General features: G+C 40.8%; 1 protein-coding gene and 16 non-coding genes across 17 annotated transcripts; 16 read left to right on the top strand and 1 right to left on the bottom strand.

The window, feature by feature from the left end:
• Positions 1 to 871: 871 nt before the first annotated feature.
• On the bottom strand, positions 872 to 23,632 carry kcnj19a (potassium inwardly rectifying channel subfamily J member 19a). Its single transcript, XM_063018461.1, has 4 exons — positions 23,433 to 23,632; positions 22,267 to 22,974; positions 4,907 to 5,123; positions 872 to 1,663 (listed from the first exon to the last, which is right to left on the bottom strand). Exons 2-4 carry the CDS (start codon positions 22,933 to 22,935, stop codon positions 1,020 to 1,022), a joined length of 1,530 nt encoding a protein of 509 aa, XP_062874531.1. The 5' UTR covers positions 22,936 to 22,974; positions 23,433 to 23,632; the 3' UTR covers positions 872 to 1,019.
• On the top strand, positions 10,377 to 10,448 carry trnac-gca (transfer RNA cysteine (anticodon GCA)). Its single transcript has one exon. It is a non-coding gene; the product is annotated as a tRNA-Cys (tRNA).
• trnac-gca (transfer RNA cysteine (anticodon GCA)) lies at positions 10,809 to 10,880 on the top strand. Its single transcript has one exon. It is a non-coding gene; the product is annotated as a tRNA-Cys (tRNA).
• On the top strand, positions 11,290 to 11,361 carry trnac-gca (transfer RNA cysteine (anticodon GCA)). The gene has a single exon. It is a non-coding gene; the product is annotated as a tRNA-Cys (tRNA).
• On the top strand, positions 11,477 to 11,548 carry trnac-gca (transfer RNA cysteine (anticodon GCA)). The gene has a single exon. It is a non-coding gene; the product is annotated as a tRNA-Cys (tRNA).
• On the top strand, positions 12,138 to 12,209 carry trnac-gca (transfer RNA cysteine (anticodon GCA)). The gene has a single exon. It is a non-coding gene; the product is annotated as a tRNA-Cys (tRNA).
• On the top strand, positions 12,330 to 12,401 carry trnac-gca (transfer RNA cysteine (anticodon GCA)). Its single transcript has one exon. It is a non-coding gene; the product is annotated as a tRNA-Cys (tRNA).
• Positions 12,730 to 12,801, top strand: trnac-gca (transfer RNA cysteine (anticodon GCA)). The gene has a single exon. It is a non-coding gene; the product is annotated as a tRNA-Cys (tRNA).
• trnac-gca (transfer RNA cysteine (anticodon GCA)) lies at positions 14,489 to 14,560 on the top strand. Its single transcript has one exon. It is a non-coding gene; the product is annotated as a tRNA-Cys (tRNA).
• Positions 14,673 to 14,744, top strand: trnac-gca (transfer RNA cysteine (anticodon GCA)). The gene has a single exon. It is a non-coding gene; the product is annotated as a tRNA-Cys (tRNA).
• trnac-gca (transfer RNA cysteine (anticodon GCA)) lies at positions 14,972 to 15,043 on the top strand. The gene has a single exon. It is a non-coding gene; the product is annotated as a tRNA-Cys (tRNA).
• trnac-gca (transfer RNA cysteine (anticodon GCA)) lies at positions 15,387 to 15,458 on the top strand. Its single transcript has one exon. It is a non-coding gene; the product is annotated as a tRNA-Cys (tRNA).
• trnac-gca (transfer RNA cysteine (anticodon GCA)) lies at positions 15,608 to 15,679 on the top strand. The gene has a single exon. It is a non-coding gene; the product is annotated as a tRNA-Cys (tRNA).
• On the top strand, positions 15,842 to 15,913 carry trnac-gca (transfer RNA cysteine (anticodon GCA)). The gene has a single exon. It is a non-coding gene; the product is annotated as a tRNA-Cys (tRNA).
• On the top strand, positions 16,141 to 16,212 carry trnac-gca (transfer RNA cysteine (anticodon GCA)). Its single transcript has one exon. It is a non-coding gene; the product is annotated as a tRNA-Cys (tRNA).
• Positions 16,749 to 16,820, top strand: trnac-gca (transfer RNA cysteine (anticodon GCA)). The gene has a single exon. It is a non-coding gene; the product is annotated as a tRNA-Cys (tRNA).
• On the top strand, positions 17,176 to 17,247 carry trnac-gca (transfer RNA cysteine (anticodon GCA)). Its single transcript has one exon. It is a non-coding gene; the product is annotated as a tRNA-Cys (tRNA).
• Positions 23,633 to 24,896: the final 1,264 nt, after the last annotated feature.

Raw genomic sequence — 24,896 nt, 5'->3', positions numbered from 1 at the left:
CCCTAAACTCAAAATCTTTGAAACTCAACGCCCTTCGTTGAGAAATTTGAACCCTTAAACTCAACGTTTTTCTTAAACTCAATGTTTATTTAATTTCAAATTAACAGTGAACAGTCGCTTTGATCAGGGCTCTGCTTGAGCGGTGGAGTAAAACGTCATCAAAGTGTGCATATGAGACGAATCTGCATTTGTGTGGAATAACCGTCAGATTCACTCTGTAAGCTCCACATGTATCTGTGTTTATCTGGATCTTCCTCACTGTTTCACTTTTAAACTTGTGTTACAGCTCGAGGTTCTGAGAAATTGTGAGAATCAGCTTTTTATTTCAGTGTTTTTATATTATATTTGTGTTATTTTCAGTGTATAAGTGTCAAAAACAACCTCATTATTTTACATGAGCCTAAAATATATGCAGTTCCACAGGACTATGGAATGGATTAACAGGTTTCCCAAACATCCTTATGGGAAAAAATACCTTGAAACTCAACAGCTTTTAAACTCAACGCCACTCCCAGGACCAATTGACGTTGAGTTTCAAGGTACCGCTGTAGTTGGAACTTGTATTTGTGATAATCTGGTCAAACTATAAACCACTTTTTGTTATTTTGCTATTTGTGTACGTTGCCACCTATTAGCTACTTAAAATCTGTACTGATACTGGTAACCAGAAATGTATATTGGTTTGAGTCCTAAATGAAAGCATTTGCATACTGAATACTGGTGTTGTGTATAAAATAAACACAAACAAACACACATTTAAAAACCTAACAACCATCTGAACATGCATGGATCAGTCTTTTAATTCCTCTCTCTTTTATTCTGCTCTAGTTCTCTCTTTAGTTGCAGAATTATATCCAGTTTATCCGTTCATTCTGACCGTTATTGATGTAAGCCTACTCTCTATTTTAAAGAAGTTGTTCTTACATACTGATTAGACGTATTTCACTGAAATCTCATTTAATTCTGATCCAGAATCAGCAGAGAGAGACAACTCTCCTCTGTCCATGTGACCTCAGCGGTCAGCGGTCAGCGTTCATCCTTCTCAGCTTGGCTGGAAGCTTATCTCCCAGTCTGGGCCCAGCCGAGGGCAGAGGTGTGTGTGGAGGACCAGGGTTGATGGGTGATGACATTGGGGGCAAGCTCCTCTGCTGCAGGTCTCCAGTTGACATGGTCATGGGTTCAAAGCCCACTCGAAGAGCTTTGAGATGAAAGCGACCATCGTCGTCTGTTTGGCCCGGACTCGAGCCCATGCGCTGCAGTTTGAGGGGCAGATCGCCCGTGCTGGACGCTTTCTCCGAGGCTTGAGAGCTCAGACGCAGGACGTCTTTGGGCAGATCGTCTTTTCCAGATGAGCTCATTCTTTGGACCTTGCTGGGCAGCCTGCAGGAGGCGCTACCAGACAGATTCAGATTCTCCTTTCCAAGCTCCAGGCAGTTGACGGAAAAGACACGGTCACGGTGGGGCACCATGAGTGGAGATGGGAGCGAGCGCTTCTCCTCGTGTTCTTTGACGCTGTAGGGTGGTGTGGGAACCTCAAACGTGCTGTGAAACTGTGAATAGTCGACACGGAAAAAGCCCTCCTCCAGAGACATGACGGGTAAGAAGCGATGACCCCATAACACCTCGTCCTCTGTGTAGGAGGTCCGTGCCTGGCATGTCATACCTATGAGACAAAGAGACGTTGATGTTTACCATTATATCCTGTGTTTATGATTTACCCAGTATCACCGTATCTTGTTTCAATATATTGTAATAGATCGTTTTCAACAAAGCACAATGCAAACTATTGTTTTCTATGCTTATTATTAGGGTTCTTCGAAAAGTTTCCAGACTTTTTAAAAATGTATTTATTAAGAATTTTAAAAGCAAATCACATCACTTTTCTTCATCGTCGCCTTCCAAAACATTTTTTCCAGCGCCGTACCACTTTTTTAATGCCATCAGCAAAAATGTTTTTGGTTGAGCGCATAACCACTGATGCGCCGCTGCTTTCACATCACCATCACATGAAAAACTTCTTCCCCTTAAAGCTTATTTGATTGTCCAAAAAGGTGGAAATCAGATGGAGCTAAATCCGGACTAGAAGCTCTCTCAGTCTCTCAGACACGACCGATTACTACTCCTCCACCCTCACCGTTTCCAACCAACATATAAAAGTGCAGAAACTTTTTAAAGATCCCTCGTATTTTCTGATATTGGGTCATGGTGGTTTTTACCCTGTCCAGGGCACCAATCTATTGCAAAGCAAAATACACTGATAAGTTTGCTTGATCACTCACTAACTGAAAGACTCTAACCACCTCTCCACCAAACAGTAGTTATGTGTTGGCCTGAAGGTATATTTCCTTCATATTAACTGGTATGTTTCCATTATTTGGTCTATTTACTGTCCAAATTACAAAATGATGATTTTACATTTGTAATATGATCTGTGTACTGTGACGTGGCTCAGTGGGTAGCGCTGTTGCCTCACAGCAAGATGGGCCTGGGTTCTATCCTCCGACCGGGCAGCAAGGATCCTTTCTGTGTGGAGTTTGCATGTTCTCCCTGTGTCAGCATGGGTTTCCTCCAGGTGCTCTGGTTTCCTTCCACAAGTCCAAAGACATGCACCCAGGCCAATTGGAGCTAGTAAAATTGCCCTGTGTAAGATTGTATGTCTGCCCTGTGATGGACTAGTGGCTTGTCCGGGGTGTGTCCTGCTTTTTGCCGGATGAATCAGACCCACTGTGACCCTGACCAGGATAAAGCAGTGGTAAAACACACAGTGAATGAATGACCTGTGTACTATTAGACGATTTGAAGGATTCTGGGCATCTGGGTTCAATTCATGCCACTGTTGACCTTCTGAGCTCTTATTTTCCACCTAGGTTTAAATGAGTTGCTTTGTCTATAGTGTATTCCTACCTTGCATCCACTTATTCCAGTTGATACCAGAGCCACCATGACCCTGACCATGTTAAAGTTTAAGGTTAAAATGAATGAATGACTTTCCAAGTTAAAAATTAATTTTAACTAAAACATTTACTTATATTTACGAGGATTATAGTATTTTAGTAAAATAGATTTCTGACCAAAACAGATACGGATTAAGATATTCATCTGACAGAAAATAATTCATCTTTTATCTCGTACTCAGAGACTGATTAACACTGTGTGCCAGCTATACACTCTTCTTTAGCCCAAAACTAACTGAGGTTTAACTGGAGAATAAAATGAGCCGTCTCATCATTACCGAGCTCTGCCAGCGTTTTTTATACTGCCGGCTGAACACGAGACGCTCACAATCCAATTTCGCATTTTAGCCGCTCTTCCGTTCAATTTAAAGCAGTCAATAAACCGATTAGATGAGACGTGTTTGTGGGTGGAAAGTAAAAGGAAGTCTTTTAGCGCTGATCAAAATTAATTATTTATTCTCTTATTTAAGAGAAAACTGCACTGAACAAAGAGGAGATTAAACCATCAGGAGGACTGAGAAAAAAAGAGTCATGGGGAGAGAGTGCTACAAAGTCAAAGGACTATGAAATTGAAAGAAAGCCTTTTTAATAAAAAGGCTAACTGTAATCTGATGATAATACAGCCAAAACAAGGTAATTAGAAAAAGTTAATGTTATGGAAAATGGAATATATTATGCAGATTTAACATTTAGGTCTAGAAAAAATTATATCATTAAATTTTAGTATGTGCAATATCAGTGAAACCAGAAAGATCAGGGGGCGGCACGGTGGCTCGGTGGGTAGCGCTGTCGCCTCACAGTTCGATCCCCAGGCGGGGCGGTCCGTGTCCTTTCTATGTGGAGTTTGCATGTTCTCCCCGTGTCTGCGTGGGTTTCCTCCGGGAGCTCCGGTTTCCTCCCACAGTCCAAAAACATGCAGTCAGGTTAATTGGAGACACTGAATTGCCCTATAGGTGAATGCGTGTGTGTGTGTGTGTCTGTCCTGCGATGGACTGGCGCCGTGTCCAGGATGTTACTGTGTTTTGCGCCCATTGAAAAGCTGGGATAGGCTCCAGCACCCCCCGCGACCCTGATTGGATAAGCGGTTAAGAAAGTGAGTGAGAAAGGCTGATTTTAATCTACTTAATAAGTAATAAGAAACATTTAACGTTTTTCAAAATAATTGATTTACCCATCTCATCCAGTTTAATTGGGTTTAGTCTGACTGCTGTCTGATTCATGTTGATGTACTTGTGGAAATCGCTTTTCACATTCACATATGATATAGAAACATGTCCATGTGTGTACATAGAAGTGATGAATTAAATCCTCGGGTGAAACAGCTCTAATTGCATTTGGGAAGTAGTCTGTGTGCATTTAACCTTGAGGGAAAATGTTATGAAATGTGAAAAACAAAGCACTGCCTGAAGCCTGATAAAATGCACTCCATTCTCCTATTCTCTCAGTCTTTAAATGCGCCGTGTGGAAAACAATGCGAATGAGCCGAACTTCGGATGGTTCAGAGGCTCGTACATCAAAGTGGCACCTATGAGACTCAAAGCATTTTATTATGCATAGAGTACAGCTGGAAGCACTGGCATGCTCATAATACAGCTTTCATAACTCAATCTGAAACCCATTCCTCTTTATTCCACTGAGTGGGTGCGGGTGAGAGAGAGAGCGAGAGAACACCAGAGACAGAAATTTGGTGAAGGAGCAGAAAGGAAAGAAAGAGCCAGAAAAGCTAAGAGCAGCGAGCAAATCTGATATAGAAGTAGAATGAAGAGTAAAGTAAAATTAAAAATGTAGCAAGTTGTACTAATCTGGTCTTTGTAATTAGACACAATGACGTACAGTGTTCTTTCAGAATGATTAATCAAACGGATCTCAAACTAACTATTTTAATGTTTTATAATAATCTTATAATAATAAAATCTGAACTTCTGAGAGAGTAGAAGAAGGCTGATTATTACCGGTCGTCTCGACTATGCCCTCCAAGATGACGACTATCTCAAACTGCTGGTTAATTAGCGATCGCTGCGACAGGTCAAAGAAGGGGCTCTTGGGATTGATTTCATGACAGATGGTTAGAGGGGAGACGAGGAAGAGCTGGTCCGCACCCGTCCCGAAACCCACATCCAACTCGCACTGGTCTAATGGCAAAAATTCGCCTTCAGGTGTCTGTCGAGACTGTAAGACAAAAAAAGAGAAAAGATCAAGGATTGTCTTAATCTCAGGAATAATATAATAATATAAAACAACTAAGAGCTATAAAATACAACCAGGTCATGACAATTATATACATAAATGACAAACAAGCATTTATACTAATCTGAATATCTGTAAAGAGATTAAGTACATTTCTTTACCCTCAGTAATTGCCCTCTGCTGTACTGGTTAGTGGCATGCATGTCATGTTTCACAGTAAATAGTTTGCAAATTTCAAAATACAGGGTGGCACGATGGCTCGGTGGGTAGCACTGTCACCACACAGTGGGTCGCCTGTGAGTCGCCTCATAGGTCCTGGGTTCCATTCCCAGGTGGAGCGGTCCCGGTCCTTTCTGTGTGAAGTTTGCATGATCTCTCAGTGTCTGTGTGGATTTCCTCCCACAGTACAAAGATGTGCAAGTGAGGTGCCTTAGCAATACCAAATTGTCCATGACTGTGTTTGACATCAAAACTTATGAATCTTGCGTAACTAGTAACTACCTGTCCTATCATGAATGTAACTAAAGTGTAAAACATGATGTTAAAATCTTAATAAAATATATAAATAAAGGTCAAAATACAAAATTGAGTTAAAAGCATTTAAATAAATTATCATGGAAGGGAGGTGGCTGGTCGGTCAGTCTAGTTATTGGGAGGTGCCCTTGTCAGTGTGCTCTCAGTGTTGGTCCCAAGCCCAGATAAAATAAGAAGGGTTGCATCAGGAAAGGCATCTGATTTAAAAACTGTGTCCAGAATGATCCACTCTGATGACCCGGAATAAAAGAGCATCCAAGAACAAAAAGCAGAGAGACAATTTCATGTAAGAGCAGTTTATGACTTTTGACTATTTTAATATGTACAGAAAAGTCACTGGTTGTAGTAAATTATGCAGAAATCACTAACAGTGGCTCAGAAGGCCATTTCAAACAGTTAAATTCCACTAGAGCACTTTCGACTGCACCACATGAATCATTTTTGGTGCAGCCCTGATCTTAGCCCAACTAAACAGCTTTGGAATGAACTAGAACATCAGTTGGGGCTTTCTTCACTTTTGACTGATTGGGCACAAATTATTGTCCAGCATCTTTGCTGTACTGGTTCAATATAAGCATTACTGATACTACCAGTGCAAAACCCCTGAAAATTCACTTATTCTTCCACCTATTATTCATCCATTCATTTATCCATCAGTGCATTCATTCATACAAATTAAGCAGAATATAAAATGAGACATGCTGACTAGGGACAGTGATAATGGTATCCTAGTGGGTAGTGCTTTGGACTATCAATTGAAAGGTTGAGAGTTTAAATCCCAGCCACTGTTGGGACCTTGAGCTAGGCCTTTAATTCTCTCTGCTCCAGGGGCGCTGTGCAATGGCTAATCCTGCGCTCTGACCCAAGCTTTCAAACAAGCTGGGATATGCGAAGAAATAATGTCGTTGTACTGTACACCTGTATATGTATATATGACAAATAAAGGTGTTCTATTAAACTCATATGTTTATTGTCTATAGTAAGAATAAATCTAGGATTATGATCTTGGATTTGATTGGGATTTGGTTAAAGTTTTTGATAGTCACTGTAAATGTTAGTTTATGTAAATAATAAGTGTTTGATTCTGATTATTTATGTATACAGTGACTAAGATCATCACATCCCTCCATGTAAATCATACAGGAATATTAATCAGTGGTTCAGCACACCCGGCTGCTTCCTATAGGATGAGAAGTAGATTTGCGTGTGTGTTCAACCAGAGTGTGTGGGAACAGGTTTGGACAGGCCATCTCCCCTCTATAGCCATACACTCATGCAGAAACATTTAATAGTCCTTATCCAGACAGACCGACCAACCATAACACACACACACACACATTTTTCTTCATGTTTATTTCATACATATTCATTCAGGTTCTAAAAGGACTGGAACAGCGGTCTGTTTGCCAAGCTGAAATTTTGCTGAAAGGAAATTTGTGCGTATTTTAATGTAATCCAGAAACCACTGTGAATTAGAAGCTGCTAGAACTCAGGTGAAGCTGACCACAGCTGAGCAAGCTCTGAGTCATTATAGGTCTAGAGGCTGCTGTGGAAATAAATAAGAAGCCCCTAATCTGAGATAAGCACCTTAAAGCTTGACTAGAAAGGAAAATTGTGGTCAGATGAAACAAAAAATAGACCTAGTTGTGTGTATTGTGTAAGAAAAAACTGACTCATTTTGGAAATGGATTAAAGGATGGGTCAGTGGGACAGCTAACAGCACTGTGAGAGGAATGTATCGAACCACAGCAATACTCCCACCCACACACACTCTCATTCCCCAACCTTCACCCACACACAGGTTTTGGTTGTGTTCAGTCTGTACCCCGCATGTATTCCCACTAAGGAGCTTCACCACACTTAGCGCAATCCATCTAGGCTCTATTTATATTCTTTATCTGCCTCGTATCCTCTGCCAGAAAGTTATCTTAAAAGGAACTGTATTCAAATGGTCCTGGATTGCTGGGTTCAAACCATGCCTCTGAGTACTATGGGTCTCTCCCACCTTCCAAAATCATGTCAGTAGATGGACTGGCTACTCTACATTGATGATAGGTGTGAGTAGGTGCATTTGTAAGTGTGTGATTCCCTGTGAATAAATACAAATGAAGATTCCAAGAGCAACAGCTTTAGGGTCTTAGATCCTTCAAACATTACCGCCAGGTTCTCCTGTTTAACTAAATCTTTTTGGATCCACCAGGATTCTGATCAGCATAATACAGTAATCCCTCCTTGATCGCGGGGGTTGTGTTCCAGAACCCCCAGCGAAAGGTGAAAATCCGCAAAGTAAAAACCATGCATTTATATGGTTATTTTTATATATTTTAAGCCCTTATAAACCCTCCCACACTCTTATAAACATTTCCCGCAGTTATACAGCATAATTAACCGCGTGCTCTGATTGGGTAGCTTCTCAGCCATCCACCAATAGCGTCCCGTGTATGAAATCAACTGGGCAAACCAACTGAGGAAGCATGTACCAGAAATAAAAAGACTCCTTGTCCGCAGAAATCCGCGAACCAGCGAAAATAAGCAAAAATTATCAGTGAAAATTAAGGAATGAAAATGAAGATGCCAGGGACAGCAGGTCCTGTGGTACTGGGTTCACCCATCTTCTAAACATTCCCGTATAACAATTGGCTATTTTAAACAGACCCTAGGTGTGATTGAGTGACTGGGTGAGGAATTTCCTGTGATTAGTTGACTCCCAGTCCTGGGTGTATTCCCACCTTTCACACTGTTTTTGGAATATGCTTCTGACCCACGTTCAAATTCATGAAGGTACATGGTGGAAAATGGCAGCTTTAGGGTCCTATGTGAACTGGGTTCAAATCTTAAAGCCCATTTTAGCATGTGTTCCCAGGGATGTAATGTGACCCTAATCAGGATGAAGCAGTTAGTAATGATGAATGATGCTGCTACTCCTTTGAAGTTTCTTATTGTGTCTTGATCACTGGCTTTCATCTGGATAAGTAGATGCATTGACAAATGTTTGAATTAAACCTTTTGTATTTTGGTTTATGGCACATATGCCCCCCACACACATTCAGGGTATTAGAAGATCTCAGTTTCTACATTCCAAATACTGCCCAGTGTAATGCCAGCAGAAATGTGGCTATATTTCCCACTATCCTAAATGCCTCTTACTCTTACTGGGATTGACACACAGATGCCACACCTTCTTCGTAAGGACCGACAGGAATAAATTCCTTCAATAAATCTGTCAGGTATAGAAACCAGTAAAAGTTTTATGTTGTACACTTTTGTATATGTTTTAAGACAATGGGCATTTAATTAAATAAGCCAACCAATAAGCTTCAACAAGAACCAAACACACCTTTCTTTCATACATACCCACTGGTGACTTTTATAATATCCTCTGCTGGTTTGACAGTGATGCCAAGATAAATCAGTCCAGCATGTACTTTAGAACAACAACTAAACTTCAGGCAAAAACAAAGACAGAACAGTTTATGCAGTTTGACGGTGTTCAGCCGAAACCATCAGGGATTAAAGGCCTTCCTGCACGTTTCTGTTCGGCATCTGAAGCCGTTTGACTGAGAGCTGTGTTCTTCTGTTCAGCGCCTGTGGTCAACCTGCTGTTTCACTTCTGTCTGCTTGTTTCAAGATTAGGAGAATAGACGACTGTATCCGAGATGCAGATACACGAATCTGTTTACACAGAACCCTGCAGGATATGCCATGGTTCACTTGACAACACACACACATTCCAAGATGAAGGCATTGCATGAGAAGCCTTTGTGCTACGGTGCTAAATACAGCCACGCAGACTCTGGAGTACTTGTGAAAGCCATTGTCACTTAACACAGTTCGCCATTGCAACCTGCAAATCTCATCTGTTACACAAAGAGAAAGCCGTACTTCGATTCTATGTAGATGCACTGCTAAATTCTCTAGGAATGTGAGCTCATCTGAGCTTAAGTTTCACACAGTGGTAAACATGCCTCTGTCCTAACTTTTTATGAGTGTGTTATCTTTACAGAATATAATGAAGTTGCTCAGTGACAACATTGGACATCATTTCTTTGTATTTTTTAGTTAAACAAAAGTTCAAAAGTCCCATTTCTTTTGGAAGTGGGGTTTGTAAATTCATAGATTAGCACTACTGGTGAAGTTTAAACAACTACTGATTGTGGGCACAAATGATTAGACTTTATATGTGTGTGTTCACTCCAACATATCTTAGCAGGGCAGTCTGTGTAAGCCTTTTGTCTGCACATTTTTGCACATTTGCTAAATAACAACCCCAAAACCTAATTACATGCCTTATTCCACTTTCTGTAAAAGAGGGGAAGTGAAGTAAAGACTAAGAGAAAGCACGTCTCAGTAGCAGTGCCATCAGTTCTACTTTCTCTAATGCACAGTTCAATTAGAGCTGGGATTTCTGCGCTTTACATGAAGTGATCCACACTGGATCTGACAGCAGAGCATTAAACTCTCAGCAGAGGATACGCAGCACTCTATTTTCACTCAGGGTTTCGTTTAAAAGCTACAGATTCACCTCCTACATTTGCACTCTCCCTTTACTTAATAGATTCTGTATGCAGTTTCCGTGGTGCTCTTTTATACACAAATGAGATTGCAATAGATTTCACAGGGGAGTGCTAAAGGTGTAAGACTAAGTTGAAACCAATAGCTGCTCTAACCTCTTGGACTTGTGACATTGCCACTTGTCTCCAAGGGGGTATAGCTCAGTGGTAGAGCATTTGACTGCAGATCAAGAGATCCCCGGTTCAAATCCGAGTGTACTTTAATCTACTGACTATCTCTAAAATGTGAACAAGACTTCATGTGGCACTTTTCAAGAGGCTGATGTGTGATAGTCCATGCAACGTGAGCCGTTTCCTGGTGTGTTCTTAGGATTCTGGCCTAACTGTAAAATTGCGCTCCCTTTGAGCTATTGGTGCTTGTTTGTTTAGGTGGATTCTTCTCATTTGCACTCTCTCTTTACTTAAAAGATTCTGTATGCAGATTCCATGGGATTGCAATAGGGAGTTCACTTCCTTCTTTGCCAGTTGATTCTGGCAAACGAGAACTAGCCAAGGTCAAGAAGAGTTCAGACTACTAGTTGCTCTACCCTCATGGACTTGTGTCATTGCTGATCATTTCCATGGGGGTATAGCTCAGTGGTAGAGCATTTGACTGCAGATCAAGAGGTCCCTGGTTCAAATCCGGGTGCCCCCTTCTTCTTTAAACTTTAATCTAGTGACTTTCTGTAAAATGTGAACAAGACTTGAATGGTGAATAATAATATTAACATGGGTGCCCTAACACTAACGATTTTGTTACATTTAACATAGATATTTACTTGTAATGGGTTAAAAAAGCTTCTGATTGTATAGCTGTGTGCTAGAGCATTACTTTGTACCCAGATTTATGCCCCTTGTCCCACTTTAATGTTAAAGAGAAAGGCCAAAATATTTTGCAGATCTTTATGTGTGATAGTCCATGCAGTGTGAGTCGAGTTGTGTTTCCAGGTGTGTGCTTAGGCCTGCTGGCCTTACTGTAAAATTCCACTCCCTTTAAACTATTGATGCTTGTTTGTTTAGGTGGAGTACTCTCATGTAGCTGTATGACAAACAAGTTTGTGTAAGGGGGTATAGCTCAGTGGTAGAGCATTTGACTGCAGATCAAGAGGTCCCCGGTTCAAATCCGGGTGCCCCCTAATAATTTTAATCCACTATTTTCTGCAAAGTGTGAACAAGACTGTGAGTAGCATCTTTTAAGAGGCTGTCATGCTACCACACAGGTCAGCCTTGTGAGACATTTATGGTGTGCGTGGGGGTGTAGCTCAGTGGTAGAGCATTTGGCTGCAGATCAAGAGGTCCCTGGTTCAAATCCAGGTGCCCCCTTGTACTTTAATCTACTGACTTTTCAGGAAATTGTGGACAAGACTTCATTTGGAGCCTTTCAACACACTGTTTTCTGTTACTCTACCACACAGGTTAGTCTTATGTTGTTTTAGGTACAAGAGAGGGTATAGCTCAGTGGTAGAGCATTTGACTGCAGATCAAGAGGTCTCGGGTTCAAATCTGGGCTGCCCCCTTTTACTTTAATCTACTGACTTCTGTAAAATGTGAACAAGACTTGTGTATGGTGAATATTAATATTAACGTGGGTGCCCTAACACTAATGATTTGGTAAATTTAACATAGATATTTACTTGTAATGGGTTAAAAAAGCTTCTGATTGTATAGCTGTGTGCTAGAGCATTACTTTGTACCCAGATTTATGCACCTTGTCCCACTTTAATGTTAAAGAGAAAGGCCAAAATATTTGGTAGATCCTTATGTGTGATAGGTCATGCAGCATGAGTTGAGTTGTGTTTCCAGGTGTGTGCTTAGGATTGCTGGCCTTACTGTAAAATTCCACTCCCTTTAAACTAGTGTTTGTTTAGGTGGAGTACTCTCATGTAGCTGTATGACAAACAAGTTTGTGTAAGGGGGTATAGCTCAGTGGTAGAGCATTTGACTGCAGATCAAGAGGTCCCCGGTTCAAATCCGGGTGCCCCCTTGTTCTTTAATTTATTGACTTTCTGTAAAGTATGAACAAGACTTCATAAGGTGCTTTTATACAGGCTGTTTTCTGTCACTCTACCACAGATCAGCTTTGTGAGACATCTTGATTTCTTATGGGGGTATAGCTCAGTGGTAGAGCATTTGACTGCAGATCAAGAGGTCCCTGGTTCAAATCCGGGTGCCCCCTCGTAATTTTAATCCACTATTTTCTGCAAAGTGTGAACTAAACTGTGAGTAGCATTCTTTAAGAGGCCGTCATGCTAAAACACAGGTCAGTTTTATGAGACATCCAAGATTCAAGAGGGGGTGTATTGTACTTTAATCATGTGCAATGTGTGAATAAGACATCATGGGGTACTTTTCAGAAGGCTGTTTTCTGTCACTCTACCACACAGGTCAGTCTTATGAGACATTCAAGGTTCAATGTGGGGGGTGGGGGGTATGTAAATGTCTATATGTAAAATTCAACTCCTTTTGAGATGAATTTTAGCTGTGTGACAAATAGTTTTCTGCATGGGGGTATAGCTCAGTGGTAGAGCATTTGACTGCAGATCAAGAGGTCCCCAGTTCAAGTCCGGGTGCCCCCTTGTACTTTAATTTATTGACTTTCTGTAAAGTATGAACAAGACTTCATAAGGTGCTTTTATACGGGCTGTTTTCTGTCACTCTACCACAGGTCAGCTTTGTGAGACTTCTAGGGTTCTTATGGGGGTTTAGCTCAATGGTAGAGCATTTGACTGCAGGTCAAGAGGTCCCTGGTTTAAATCTGGGTGCCTCCTTGTGCAATCCTAGGGCAATCCAATGCTGGAATTTACAGTTAAATAAAGATTAACAGCGCTCACTGTCTAGACTGATTGACTAGTATTAGGTTACGTGTTGTTTGGCTTAACACTAATAATAGACTTTATGTTAATCTTCTACCTTAATTTGTCTTTACTGACTTATATCAGCCTACAGAGTGAACAAAGCCGATTTCTCTATCTTACACACAATGCACACACACTCATTGCTGGCTAAGCCCTAAGTCATACCTCCTACATTTTCTAATTATTGTTAATGAACACAATTCATCACCTCACCCAGGTGTCTGATTTAACTACAGGCAACAGGGCACAATACGAGATAAACAATAAAGACTGCAGACAGCTCAGTCACCTCCCTCTGGTGTTTCCTTAACCATTATTGAATTTGTTTGTGTGTGTGTGTGTGTGTGTGTGTGGACCTGTGGAACTTTTCAGCAGTGGAAGAATTGTGAACAGTTGGTTAGCATTATTTAAAGAAACACATTTCAGTTCGTCATATCAATTATGGATTTGTCCTTGACTAAAGTCCAGTGCAAGGTAATCATCCCTGTAATGTGGGACTGCATGCAGCAGTGAATTATACGGTACTGAATGGAACAACTCATCTACAACTTGGACTTCATACTCTCGAGATTATTTTTGGTGTGTTTAATCCTCATGAAGAAGTGTTGTGTGAAACAGCGCATTAATAATATTCTATTATACCATTTAGACTTAGAAAATTAAGAACTCTTTCAACAGTGTATTACAAGGAGTGTACACTTTGAAGGGGTTAGCGTATTGTAATAATGGACCACAGCCCATGTTTTTATTCGAGTCTCACTGGGAGAGGCTCTCAGTGCTAGTTCCAAGCCAAAGTTGCATCAGAAAGAGAATCTGAAATTAAAAACTGTGCCCATTGTGGCCCAGATGATTGGATATTTAAAAAGCACTTATTTAAACTGTGCATTAAATGGAAAGTCCCCGGTTTAAATCTTGGTGCACCCTAATTAACATGCTTTTAAAGTAGGTTCTCACTGCGTTATAAAGTCATGTTCCTACCTTAGCAGTATGAGCCTTACGTCGGCTTTGCTGGTTTGTGTTTAGACCTCGTCATTACTTTCTTAATGCCTCGTTTGTGCAATGGCAGTTATGTAGCTGTCAAGTAAGTGCTTAAGCTTTGCCCTTAATTATCTAACTATAGCATTACATAGCATTAAACCACAACATTGGAGGTCACTGTTTTTAAATCCAGTTTCTATCTTGTGTGACTTTTGTAGCAATAATTGACAATTATCAGATGGTGGAAGACTACAGTGTTTTACCTGAGATGGGTGGCTTAACTCTTGGCACTGGTTTAACCTGTGTTTGTATTTGCCTCTGTGTTAGAACTGCTAGTCATGTGCTAATTAGCCATCTTGGGTAAACAGTGTTAGCTTTGCAACTGTGTACTCAGGCTTGCACAGCTTTGGTAATGTTTGATGCTGCATGAGGGGGTATAGCTCAGTGGTAGAGCATTTGACTGCAGATCAAGAGGTCCCTGGTTCAATTCCAGGTGCCCCCTAAACAGCCTGTTCTTTGGATTTTTAGCCAAATGCTGTGGCTCCAAATACTTGCAGCTTACTGTTTTTAAATCCAGTTTCTATCTTGAATTGTACAGCTATTGTATCTTATGTGGGGGTATAGCTCAGTGGTAGAGCATTTGACTGCAGATCAAGAGGTCCCCGGTTCAAATCCGGGTGCCCCTTCGAAAATGAATGTTGTTTTACATCAAATGGGTGGATAAACTCTTGGCACTGGTTACTCGGTGGTTAAACCTGTGTTAGTAGTTGGACGGTCTCCTCTTTGTTAGAACCGCTAGTCATTAGTCATCTTGTGTAAACAATGTGTTCGCTTTTTCACTGTGTACTCAGGTTTGCATCATTTGCTTTTAGAAGGCACACCTTTGGAATTGTACAGCTACTGTAATGTGTATGGGGGTATAGCTCAGTGGTAGAGCATTTGACTGCAGATCAAGAGGTCCCTGGTTCAATTCCGGGTGCCCCCTAAACAGCCTGTTCTTTGGATTATTAGCCAAATGCTGTGGCTCCAAATATTTGGAGGTCACTGTTTTTAAATCCAGTTTCTATCTTGTGTGACTTTTGTAGCAAAAACTGAATATAGTCAGATAGTGAAGGGCTACAGTGTTTTATCTCAGATGGGTGGCTTAACTCTTGGCACTGGTTAGTCGGTGGTTAAACCTCTGAGTTAGTAGTTGGATGGTCTCCTCTGTGTTAGAACTGCTAGTCATTTGTAAACAATGTGTTAGCTTTTCCACTGTGTACTCAGGTTTGCACCATTTGCTTTGAGAAGGCACACCTTTAGAATTGTACAGCTATTGTACTGTGTAAGGGGGTATAGCTCAGTGGTAGAGCATTTGACTGCAGATCAAGAGGTCCCTGGTTCAATTCCGGGTGCCCCCTCAATAACCACGTTTATTGGATGGTGGAAGGTTAGTGAGTCGTTAAACCTTTGAGTTAGTAGTTGGTTAGAACCGCTAGTCATTTGCCATCTAGCTTTGCAACTGTGTACTCAGGCTTGCACAGCTTTGGTAATGTTTGATGCTGCATGAGGGGGTATAGCTCAGTGGTAGAGCATTTGACTGCAGATCAAGAGGTCCCTGGTTCAATTCCGGGTGCCCCCTAAACTGCCTGTTCTTTGAATTATTAGCCAAATGCTGTGGCTCCAAATACTTGCAGCTTACTGTTTTTAAATCCAGTTTCTATCTTGTGTGACTTTTATTGGTTTGCACCATTTGCTTTGAGAAGGCACACCTTTGGAATTGTACAGCTATTGTATCTTATGTGGGGGTATAGCTCAGTGGTAGAGCATTTGACTGCAGATCAAGAGGTCCCCGGTTCAAATCCGGGTGCCCCTTCGAAAATGAATGTTGTTTTACATCAAATCTGTGGATAAACTTTTGGCACTGGTTACTTGGTGGTTAAACCTGTGTTAGTAGTTGGACGGTCTCCTCTTTGTTAGAACCGCTAGTCATTAGTCATCTTGTGTAAACAATGTGTTCGCTTTTTCACTGTGTACTCATGTTTGCATCATTTGCTTTTAGAAGGCACACCTTTGGAATTGTACAGCTACTGTACTGTGTATGGGGGTATAGCTCAGTGGTAGAGCATTTGACTGCAGATCAAGAGGTCCCCGGTTCAAATCCGGGTGCCCCCTGACCAACCTGCTTTTTGGATTATTAGCTAAATGCTGTGGCTCTGACACGTTGGTAAGTAGCAATAAACAGAATATTTGGAGGTCACTGTTTTTAAATCCAGTTTCTATCTTGTGTGACTTTTGTAGCAAAAACTGCCTATAGTCGGATGGTAGAAGGCTACCATTTTTACCTCTGATGTGTGGCTAAATTCTTGGCTGTGGTTAGTCAGTGGTTAATCCTCTGGTGCTAGTAGTTAAACAGTTGTCTCTGTGTTAGAACTGCTAGTTATTAGCCATCTTGTGTAAACAATGTGCAAAAACTGAATATAGTCAGATAGTGAAGGGCTACAGTGTTTTATCTCAGATGGGTGGCTTAACTCTTGGCACTGGTTAGTCGGTGGTTAAACCTCTGAGTTAGTAGTTGGATGGTCTCCTCTGTGTTAGAACTGCTAGTCATTTGTAAACAATGTGTTAGCTTTTCCACTGTGTACTCAGGTTTGCACCATTTGCTTTGAGAAGGCACACCTTTAGAATTGTACAGCTATTGTACTGTGTAAGGGGGTATAGCTCAGTGGTAGCGCATTTGACTGCAGATCAAGAGGTCCCTGGTTCAAATCCGGGTGCTCCCTGACCAGCCTGCTTTTTGGATTATTAGCTAAATGCTGTGGCTTTGACTCGTTGGTAAGTACCAATAAACTGTTTTAAATACAGTTTCTATCTTGTATGACCTTTGCAGCAAAAACTGACAATAGTCGGATGGTGGAAGGCTACAGTGTTTTACCTCAGATGAGTGGCACTGGTTAGTCAGTGGTTAAACCTCTGTGTTGGTAGTCGAACAGCTGTCTTTGTGTTAGAACTGCTAGTCATGTGCTAATGAGCCATCTTGTGTAAACAATGTGTTCGCTTTTCCACTGTGTACTCAGGTTTGCACCATTTGCATTGAGAAGGCACACCTTTGGAATCGTACACATTTTGCAAGCAAGTGGGGGTATAGCTCAGTGGTAGAGCATTTGACTGCAGATCAAGAGGTCCCTGGTTCAAATCCGGGTGCCCCCTTACCAGCCTTCTTTTGGATTATCATCTAAACGCTCTGGCTCTGACACGTTGGTAAAACTATGTTGATCTGTCCGTAGGGTTGATACGTTTTTGATAAGTAGTTAACAGTAGGTTGTTGAAACCAGAAAATTTGTTAAAAGTTTTAAAGTCAATGCTTTATGTAGGATGAGCCATTAACCATGTGTGTGGGGGTAGAACTCAGCGTTAGAACCTTTGTAGAACAATAGGTCTGAAGGTCCATAGTTCAACTCTAGCTCAACTCCCCACTGTAATCTTGCTTTGCAAAGATAAACATAATTTATTTGTTTGATGCTATATTATAATATAATATTATATAATATTTCTTTATTTTCATCAACTGCTTTATCTTATTCAGGGTAATGGCAGCCTGGTTCCATCAGGAAACACTGGGTGCAAGACAGAAACACCCTGGTCAGGTTTTATTTTATTATTTTATAATAAAGAGAGACACAGTCATGTATCTTCAATTCACCTCACTTGCACGTTTGTGGACTGTGGGAGGAAACCAAAGCAAATCCACACAGACTTCATACAGAAAGGATCCAGACCACTCCCCCTAGAAATCAAACCCAGAACCTTCATGCTGTGAGGCTACCCACCGTGCCACTGTGCCACCCTTCCTGGACAGGTGAGTGGGCTAGCATAAAAGACAGCTGTCTCACCCGAGCGAAAAGGTGTATGTATTTATTAATAAAAATATTTTTCTTTAGGGAAGTGGTTTCTTTTGCTGGATGTAAAACCACTTTTAGGTCTGACATGAACATTTGATTCTTTCTCTATATAACCCTGACGTGAGTCACACACCTAATCGTTCACAATTGTCTCTAAAGCTATTTTTGTGTTGCCAAACTAAAATGTTCAGCATTTAAAGGGTCTTTCATGATAAGTAAAAAAAAAATACAGGACTTTATTTTAAAAGTCATAAAGCAGAACTAAAATACTGCGGAGATTAAAGTGTAGGCGAAAAGGGGACCAGAACGAGAGTGTTTTACTAAGCTATCTATGTGTTTTACTGAATGAAAGTATCTAGTCTCTTTTATTTGCACCTTTTTCTCTCTCTGTCACACTGTTGCTGCCCTCAGGCTTAAATCTCTGGACAAATGACCTACCTTTATATGTTACGCTTAATAAAATTCTTTATTATGTACGTTCATTGCAGCTTCCTTCTCTGTGTCACTTAGTTATTTTGCTGTCCTCTTGATTTCTGCTCACATTACTCTAAGTCTCTCATTTACTTATTAAATCAATTATTTAATTATTCCCAGTAATCACTTCTGGTCTGGGTTGCAATGATTCCCAGCCTTCCAGAAACACTGAGCACAGGGTTGAAATGCCATTGTTTGGCAACACGGGGTATTTGTGGCGATTGCTGAAGGTCAGAGTTAAGATGTATATCATGGTAAATTCAATAACTATTAGTGTAGGTCACAAAACATCAAGACAGGGTAATGACGAATGAAACCCAGCTGAGGTCAACACCAGGAAACAATCCATAAAATAACAAGAATTATTAACAAAGAAACAAGGCTCTCCTGTTTTACCTTAAATAAAACAGCAACAATGTGCAAAGTCATGCTGGAAAGACAGCAGTATAAATACACAAACCAATCCAAGAAAAGTGGTAAACAAATGCACATGTGCAAGTGCTGCCATGGAACCAAAGGAACAGCTAACAGGTAAAGGTAAGGATATCTGTATGAGAAATGATTTAAATAACTAAGTGTGATTGTATAGACTCCCAACTGGCCAGTGGCACTGCTGGGGATCTGATCCCTGGAGCCGAGTGGTAGTGGGCTAGTGCAATTTACCACTGCACCACCAGAGAACCTTCATAATTTTAATATACAGGTATATAAAAAGGTGTTTTTATTTTACATCACTGAATGTAGGACAACGGGACAATGTAAACTATCCAACAAGCCAATCCAACAATGTGAGCAGTGCTATGGGATTGAGAAGTGCCAACACAGGCAGTTTCTTGCTTGTTTTAAATAAACTAAACCTCTTTTGCTGTAGCTGTCAACATTAAAGTCAGTGTGACAGATGACACCGACTGTTGACTGATAGTTTTATATGGATCTTCAAAAAGTTTCCTCACTTTTATATTTTGGTGATAAGCGGTGAGGGTGGGAGGAGTAGTAATCTGTCGTGTCTAAGAGACTGAGAGAGCTTATAGGCTGGATTTAGCACCATCTGATTTCCACCTTTTTGGATGCTCAAAGAAGCTTTAAGGGGAAGAAGATTTTCATGTGATGATGTGAAAGCAGCGGCGCATCAGTGGCTACACGCTCAACCCAAAACATTTTTTGCTGATGGCTGTTGGTATGACGCTGGGAAAAATGCATCGGAAGGCGACTATGTAGAAAAGTGACGTCATTTGTTTTTGAAATTCTTAATAATATTATTATACTTAATAATATTAACTAATATTAGAGTTGCGGAAACTCTTTGAAGTTAATAGTCGCCAGTAGAATGTTTTAATTCTCTCATTTTCTCTGTCACTCTGTTGCTTTAGCTTGTTCTAATCAGGGAGACCTCGGTTCATGTCTAACTGACAGGCTGTGCTTTAATAAAGCTCATTTTCTCCTGATTTGCTGTCTGGATTGTACACTTCACTGAGCACAGAGAGATGAGACCCAATACATAGGATTAATCATCCCAGTTTGGGCTACTTTTCAACAGGTTTCTGCCTTGCTGTAAGCGCTGGTAGTGCAAACCAAAAACATGCAGATAAAACAACAACTCAGCTGCAAAGTGGTGGGTTACACAAGCCAACAAGTGGAAGCTGTTGCTGATGGTTCGGCTTGGACGGCTTGGTTTTAGTAGAGTGAAATCATAATGCTGCATACAGTTACATTCCTGAATGATGTACTTTTTACCAACATTGTAAATTCCAACCATCTGTTGAATTTCATTGCTTGTTTAAGAATGGCAACAAAATACAAGCTCTAATATATTTGTTGGCTGAGTTTAGATGGCACAGAGCTCTGAACTTATACATATCTAACACTATTGGAATGAAAACAGTCAGCCAGGTCTGACTGGCCACATAAACAGCTGAAGTTCATCATTATTGTGGTTAAATGGAAGCAATATTGGATGTTGATACATCAGCAGGTTAGGCAGGAACAATCTCCATATTAATGTTAATGGTTTTGGATGTGATGTCGAGGGTTTAAGGGTCATGTATAGTTTTGTATATTTCATTATTTAGTATATACTATCACTTTATCAGAAGTAAAAGTCTATATTTAGGAGTAAATAATATAAATATAAATATTCATATTATTGTTTTTTCCATTCACACATTTATATTTGCACTATAGATGTCTTTATAGTTAATACTTTACACTAATACTTTACACTTTATACCATCACATGTCTATCTATGCCATGGACATGTGATGGATCCAGATTAGTTTAAAATACTGCAGTTCTACCTCCGCATGTCAGTGATACTTATACTGAAACACATCACTGGGATGTTGATCCACTGTGAATCACTGTGTTCCCACATCTGTCTGCTTTTTTCATTTGTTTTGTTTACTACCTTTCAGCAGCTTTTCAGAGCTTAATGAAGGACGGTGTCCTATTCAGTCCAGGCACTCTGTGCTCATTACAGATTGTGTTCACTGTCATATTGTCTGAGTCTGATTGTGTCTAATGTGGTCACTCCTGTGGTAGAACAGTCATTAAGCTACACCTCCGTTTGTTTAACATCCTGAGAAAACACACACACACACACACACACACACACACACACATACACTCCTGGGCAACACAAAAGAACCAAACCTAATATTGTTCTTTAGAAAATTAGCAAGAGGTAAGAAAACACTCCTGAGACGTGTTCCACTGTTTGCTCATCACTGCTTGTTGGTGCAGTGAACTTTTAGTGAAAAATGCTGGAAACTATGAAACTCACTCAGTGTTCCTGTACCCACACATAGATTCATGATCAGATTTAATTGTGTGTATAAAACCCGAGCTAATACATGTCTGTGTTTTCACATTTTTTCCAAAATATCTTCTGTTTTTTTTTTCTTTTTAATTCAATATTAATTCAAAATATATTTTTTTCACCCTGATGTGTACACCTAACCAAGCCTGAAAGTCATAATGTCCAATTCCGTACACATCATAAGGGCTCCACTATGAAACATGACATTTTAGGGGGAAAATCAATAGCAATATGAGATTCTTTACCAACTCATTGAAAATCAGATACTCTCTCAGTAAAAAATGTGTGTTTCCTGACTGAAACTCTGTTCTATAATTTTTCTAGTCTGCAGTTGTTTCCTAGCAGCATAATTCATGGGTCATGGATTAACAGGATGACTTAATATCAGCGTGACCGTGGTAGTGACTGACCAAGCCGCGTTGTATCTTCCTATTTTACATCCATTACCCTACAGTTTATTATTTTCAAATAATATAAAATAGAAAAAGAGCAGAACTTTTTTAGGCTTTTAGGGGGGTCTGGTGGATTGTTACGTAGTGTGTGGGACAGCATTTTGCTTGCACGATCTGTCATCACTTGTTCCCTAAGAATAAAGAACCACTGGAAATTCTTACAAAGTTCCTGACTGACCACCTGATCCAAATAATGGAACAAATTTAATTCACATGGCAGTTCTCTCTTTTAGAGTCATAATTCGCCCATCCACCGGGCATGAGGGATTGCTAAATGGTATGATGATTATGAAAATAATGTAATTCATAAGCTCTGGCCTTTAAAGTAAGCAGATATCAATCTATGGGAAATTTTCTCCACCACTAGGATCCTAAAGCAAGTTGAGGGAAGATTTAACGGGTGAATGATGTTTCATCACTCCAGTACAGTTTAAAGGTGCATTCTGATTGTTCTGGAGACTCGTAGTGGCCCAACACCCTACTCAGACACTTTACTTTTGGTGTGCATGCATGGGCGCTCATGTTTCTATACTGTATGTGTGCACATGTGGGTGCTTTCAAGTGTGCATGTTCTCTCAATCCCACCTTAATGAGCTTGCAGCGGATCTGTGCCGACACCATGTGGCTGTTCCTCAGGTTGCCCACGCGGAACATGAGGCAGAGTTTGCCATCGCGTTGTGAGATCACAGCGTCCTGGCTGAACATGAGCGTCTCTGCGCGCTTCTTGGGCTGCGACATCTTGATGAACATGCAACCGATAAGAAAGGCGTCCACGATGGAGCCGAGCAGCGACTGGAACAGGAACAGGATGATGCCTTCCGGGCACTTCTCAGTGATGTAGCGGTACCCGTAACCTATAGTGGCCTCTGTCTCAATGAAGAACAGGAAGGCTGAGGGAAAATTGTATACGTTGGCGACGCAGGGTGTGTAGGATGAATCTCGGGCGCGCTCCAGATCCCCCCGTATATATGCAATGAGCCACCACATGAATGCCATGACCAGCCAGGCCACCGTGTAGGTCAGGATGAAGATGAGAAGGTTCCAGCGCCACTTCAAATCTACCAGCGTGGTAAAGAGGTCTGAGAGATAGCGACTGGTCTCACCTCCCAGGTTCCCATGCTGGACATTGCAGCGACCGTTTTTTTCAACGAAGCGCTGTCGCTTTTTCTTTACAGGAGCCGAAAACGTGCCACCACGGGTTGGGTTTACGACCTGGTGGTAGTCCTCGCCGAACTTTCTTCGGAGGGCAGCCATGCCAACTTCAGATGTCTTTCCCACTCAGGAAAAAGAGACCTTTTAGGGAACAAACACTTCTTACTTGTGTGTACTTTTAATTATAATATATATGCAATACCTTTACATTTACATTTGCACTTAATAAGGGTGGCATGGTGGCTCAGTGGGTAGCACTGGTGCCTCACAGCAAGAAGGTCCTGACTTCAATCCCCAGGCGGGGCGGTCCGGGTTCTTTCTGTGTGGAGTTTGCATGTTCTCCCCGTGTCTGCGTGGGTTTCCTCCGGGAGCTCCGGTTTCCTCCCACAGTACAAAGACGTGCAAGTGAGGTGAATTGGAGATACTGAATGACTGTGTTTGACATTAAACTTGTGAACTGATGAATCTTGTGTAACAGGTAACTACCTGAATGTAACCAAAGTGTGTAAATCCTAATAAATAAATTACACTTAATAATGTTAAACATGTTGTATCTCCAAGGCACAATTTACATAAAGCAAAAAATACCAATATATTACCTTTTAATGAGGAATCAGAAGACTTGTTTCTGACTTCATTCTCAGGTATCTCAGCCTCAGATGTCATGAAATTCAGTTCATGTCTGATACTTCACTGAGGTTCTTGACCCCGGTACAGTTCTGATTTTCCAGACTTTTTCTTAAGCAATTCTGGAAAGAAGTAGTTCAAGTCCTGGTGAACTGGTCCTTGGTGATGATCTCATGTATAGAGTTCCTTTCCTTTAGAAGTGGATAAATCAGAATAAAAATGAGAGAGAGATGCTGTGTGGTTCTCTGGTGTTGCAGGTTGATCAGTTCTGAGAGATACAGGAGCTCTCAGGAACTAAGAGAGGAGGAGGAGGGAAGAGGAGAGTATGGGTCGGCACCGATGTAGTATTCTCTCTCTCTTTCTCTCCCACCCTCCCTCTGTCTTTCTTTCAGTCTCTCTCTCCCCTTCTCTCGCTCTTTAAATGATCCCCCCGCTCCTGCATATCTCTTTATTATTTCTTACCCCTTTTCCTACCATCTCCGTCAACTACTATTTACTATTACCGATGATTACTTTATTTTCATTGTTAGTAATGAAGCCAATAAGACTAAATACGCTTCTATCTTCCTATATACAGCTACCTTTGACCACAGAGAGAACTTAACGAATATGTTTATGAACTTACTTACTATACAGGTTTTCTTATATATATTGCTACACTTGTACACTGAAAAAGCTTCAGCGCACACACACACACACACACACACACACACACACACACACACACAGTATAAAAAAATTGTTAATTGTCTGTTAATGGTCCATTTTATGCAGAATGTTTAGAATGCATTTGCAGTATAGCCAGATTATAGAACCTATAGTGCTTTACAACCAGATTTGGGGTTGCTGAGAATGTAGAAAGCACAGCCAAGTCTAATTTGTGAATGGATCAATGTAATAGAAAAATGTATAGTGAAATTTAGTAGAAAAGCAAAAGGTAATAATGCAAATAAAACAAGCAATATTTATAGGCACAGTTTTATTCCGTATGCCCTTTTTGAAACAGCCCTCCTACGTATCTGGGGCTTGGGACCAGCACTTAGGGTGCACTGATATGCGCCCCATGGCTAGGTTTACGTACCACAATGTGCCTTCCATATTTTCGGCCCCAGCCCAGTAGGGACGTAACTAAAACTTGCTGTAGGTAGGTTAATTGTTATTAAGCTTGCACACGAACGCCCCCTTGTGGAGGCTTTATGTTACATATTGTATAGAGATGCATTGTTTTGCCTGGGTCGCGTAAAAATCATGCACAAAATGTGGGTCGCTTGAAATAAAGTTTGAAAAAGCCTGCTGTATCAGACCAAGAGTAAAGAGGACGATAGTTTAACCTGCAAGCTTAAGGGCTGTGTCTCAATCTGTACTTACTATCCTATACAGCCTTGCCATTGGTCGAAACCAGATTTATCATACTGTTAGTATATAGGATGGTATTT

This window comes from Trichomycterus rosablanca, chromosome 22, assembly GCF_030014385.1.
Source record: "Trichomycterus rosablanca isolate fTriRos1 chromosome 22, fTriRos1.hap1, whole genome shotgun sequence".
NCBI lineage: Eukaryota > Metazoa > Chordata > Actinopteri > Siluriformes > Trichomycteridae > Trichomycterus > Trichomycterus rosablanca.
Note: the sequence above shows the minus strand (reverse complement) of the source record. Positions and strands in the feature narration are given on the sequence as shown.

Excerpts from the sequence above, each read along its gene's own strand:
- kcnj19a (XM_063018461.1), bottom strand. The coding sequence starts at position 22,935 with ATGGCTGCCCTCCGAAGAAAGTTCGGCGAGGACTACCACCAGGTCGTA. Across the intron at positions 5,124-22,266 it reads TCCGCTGCAAGCTCATTAAG|TCTCGACAGACACCTGAAGG; the intron begins GTGGGATTGAGA and ends TTTGTCTTACAG. Across the intron at positions 1,664-4,906 it reads GGGCATAGTCGAGACGACCG|GTATGACATGCCAGGCACGG; the intron begins GTAATAATCAGC and ends TTTGTCTCATAG.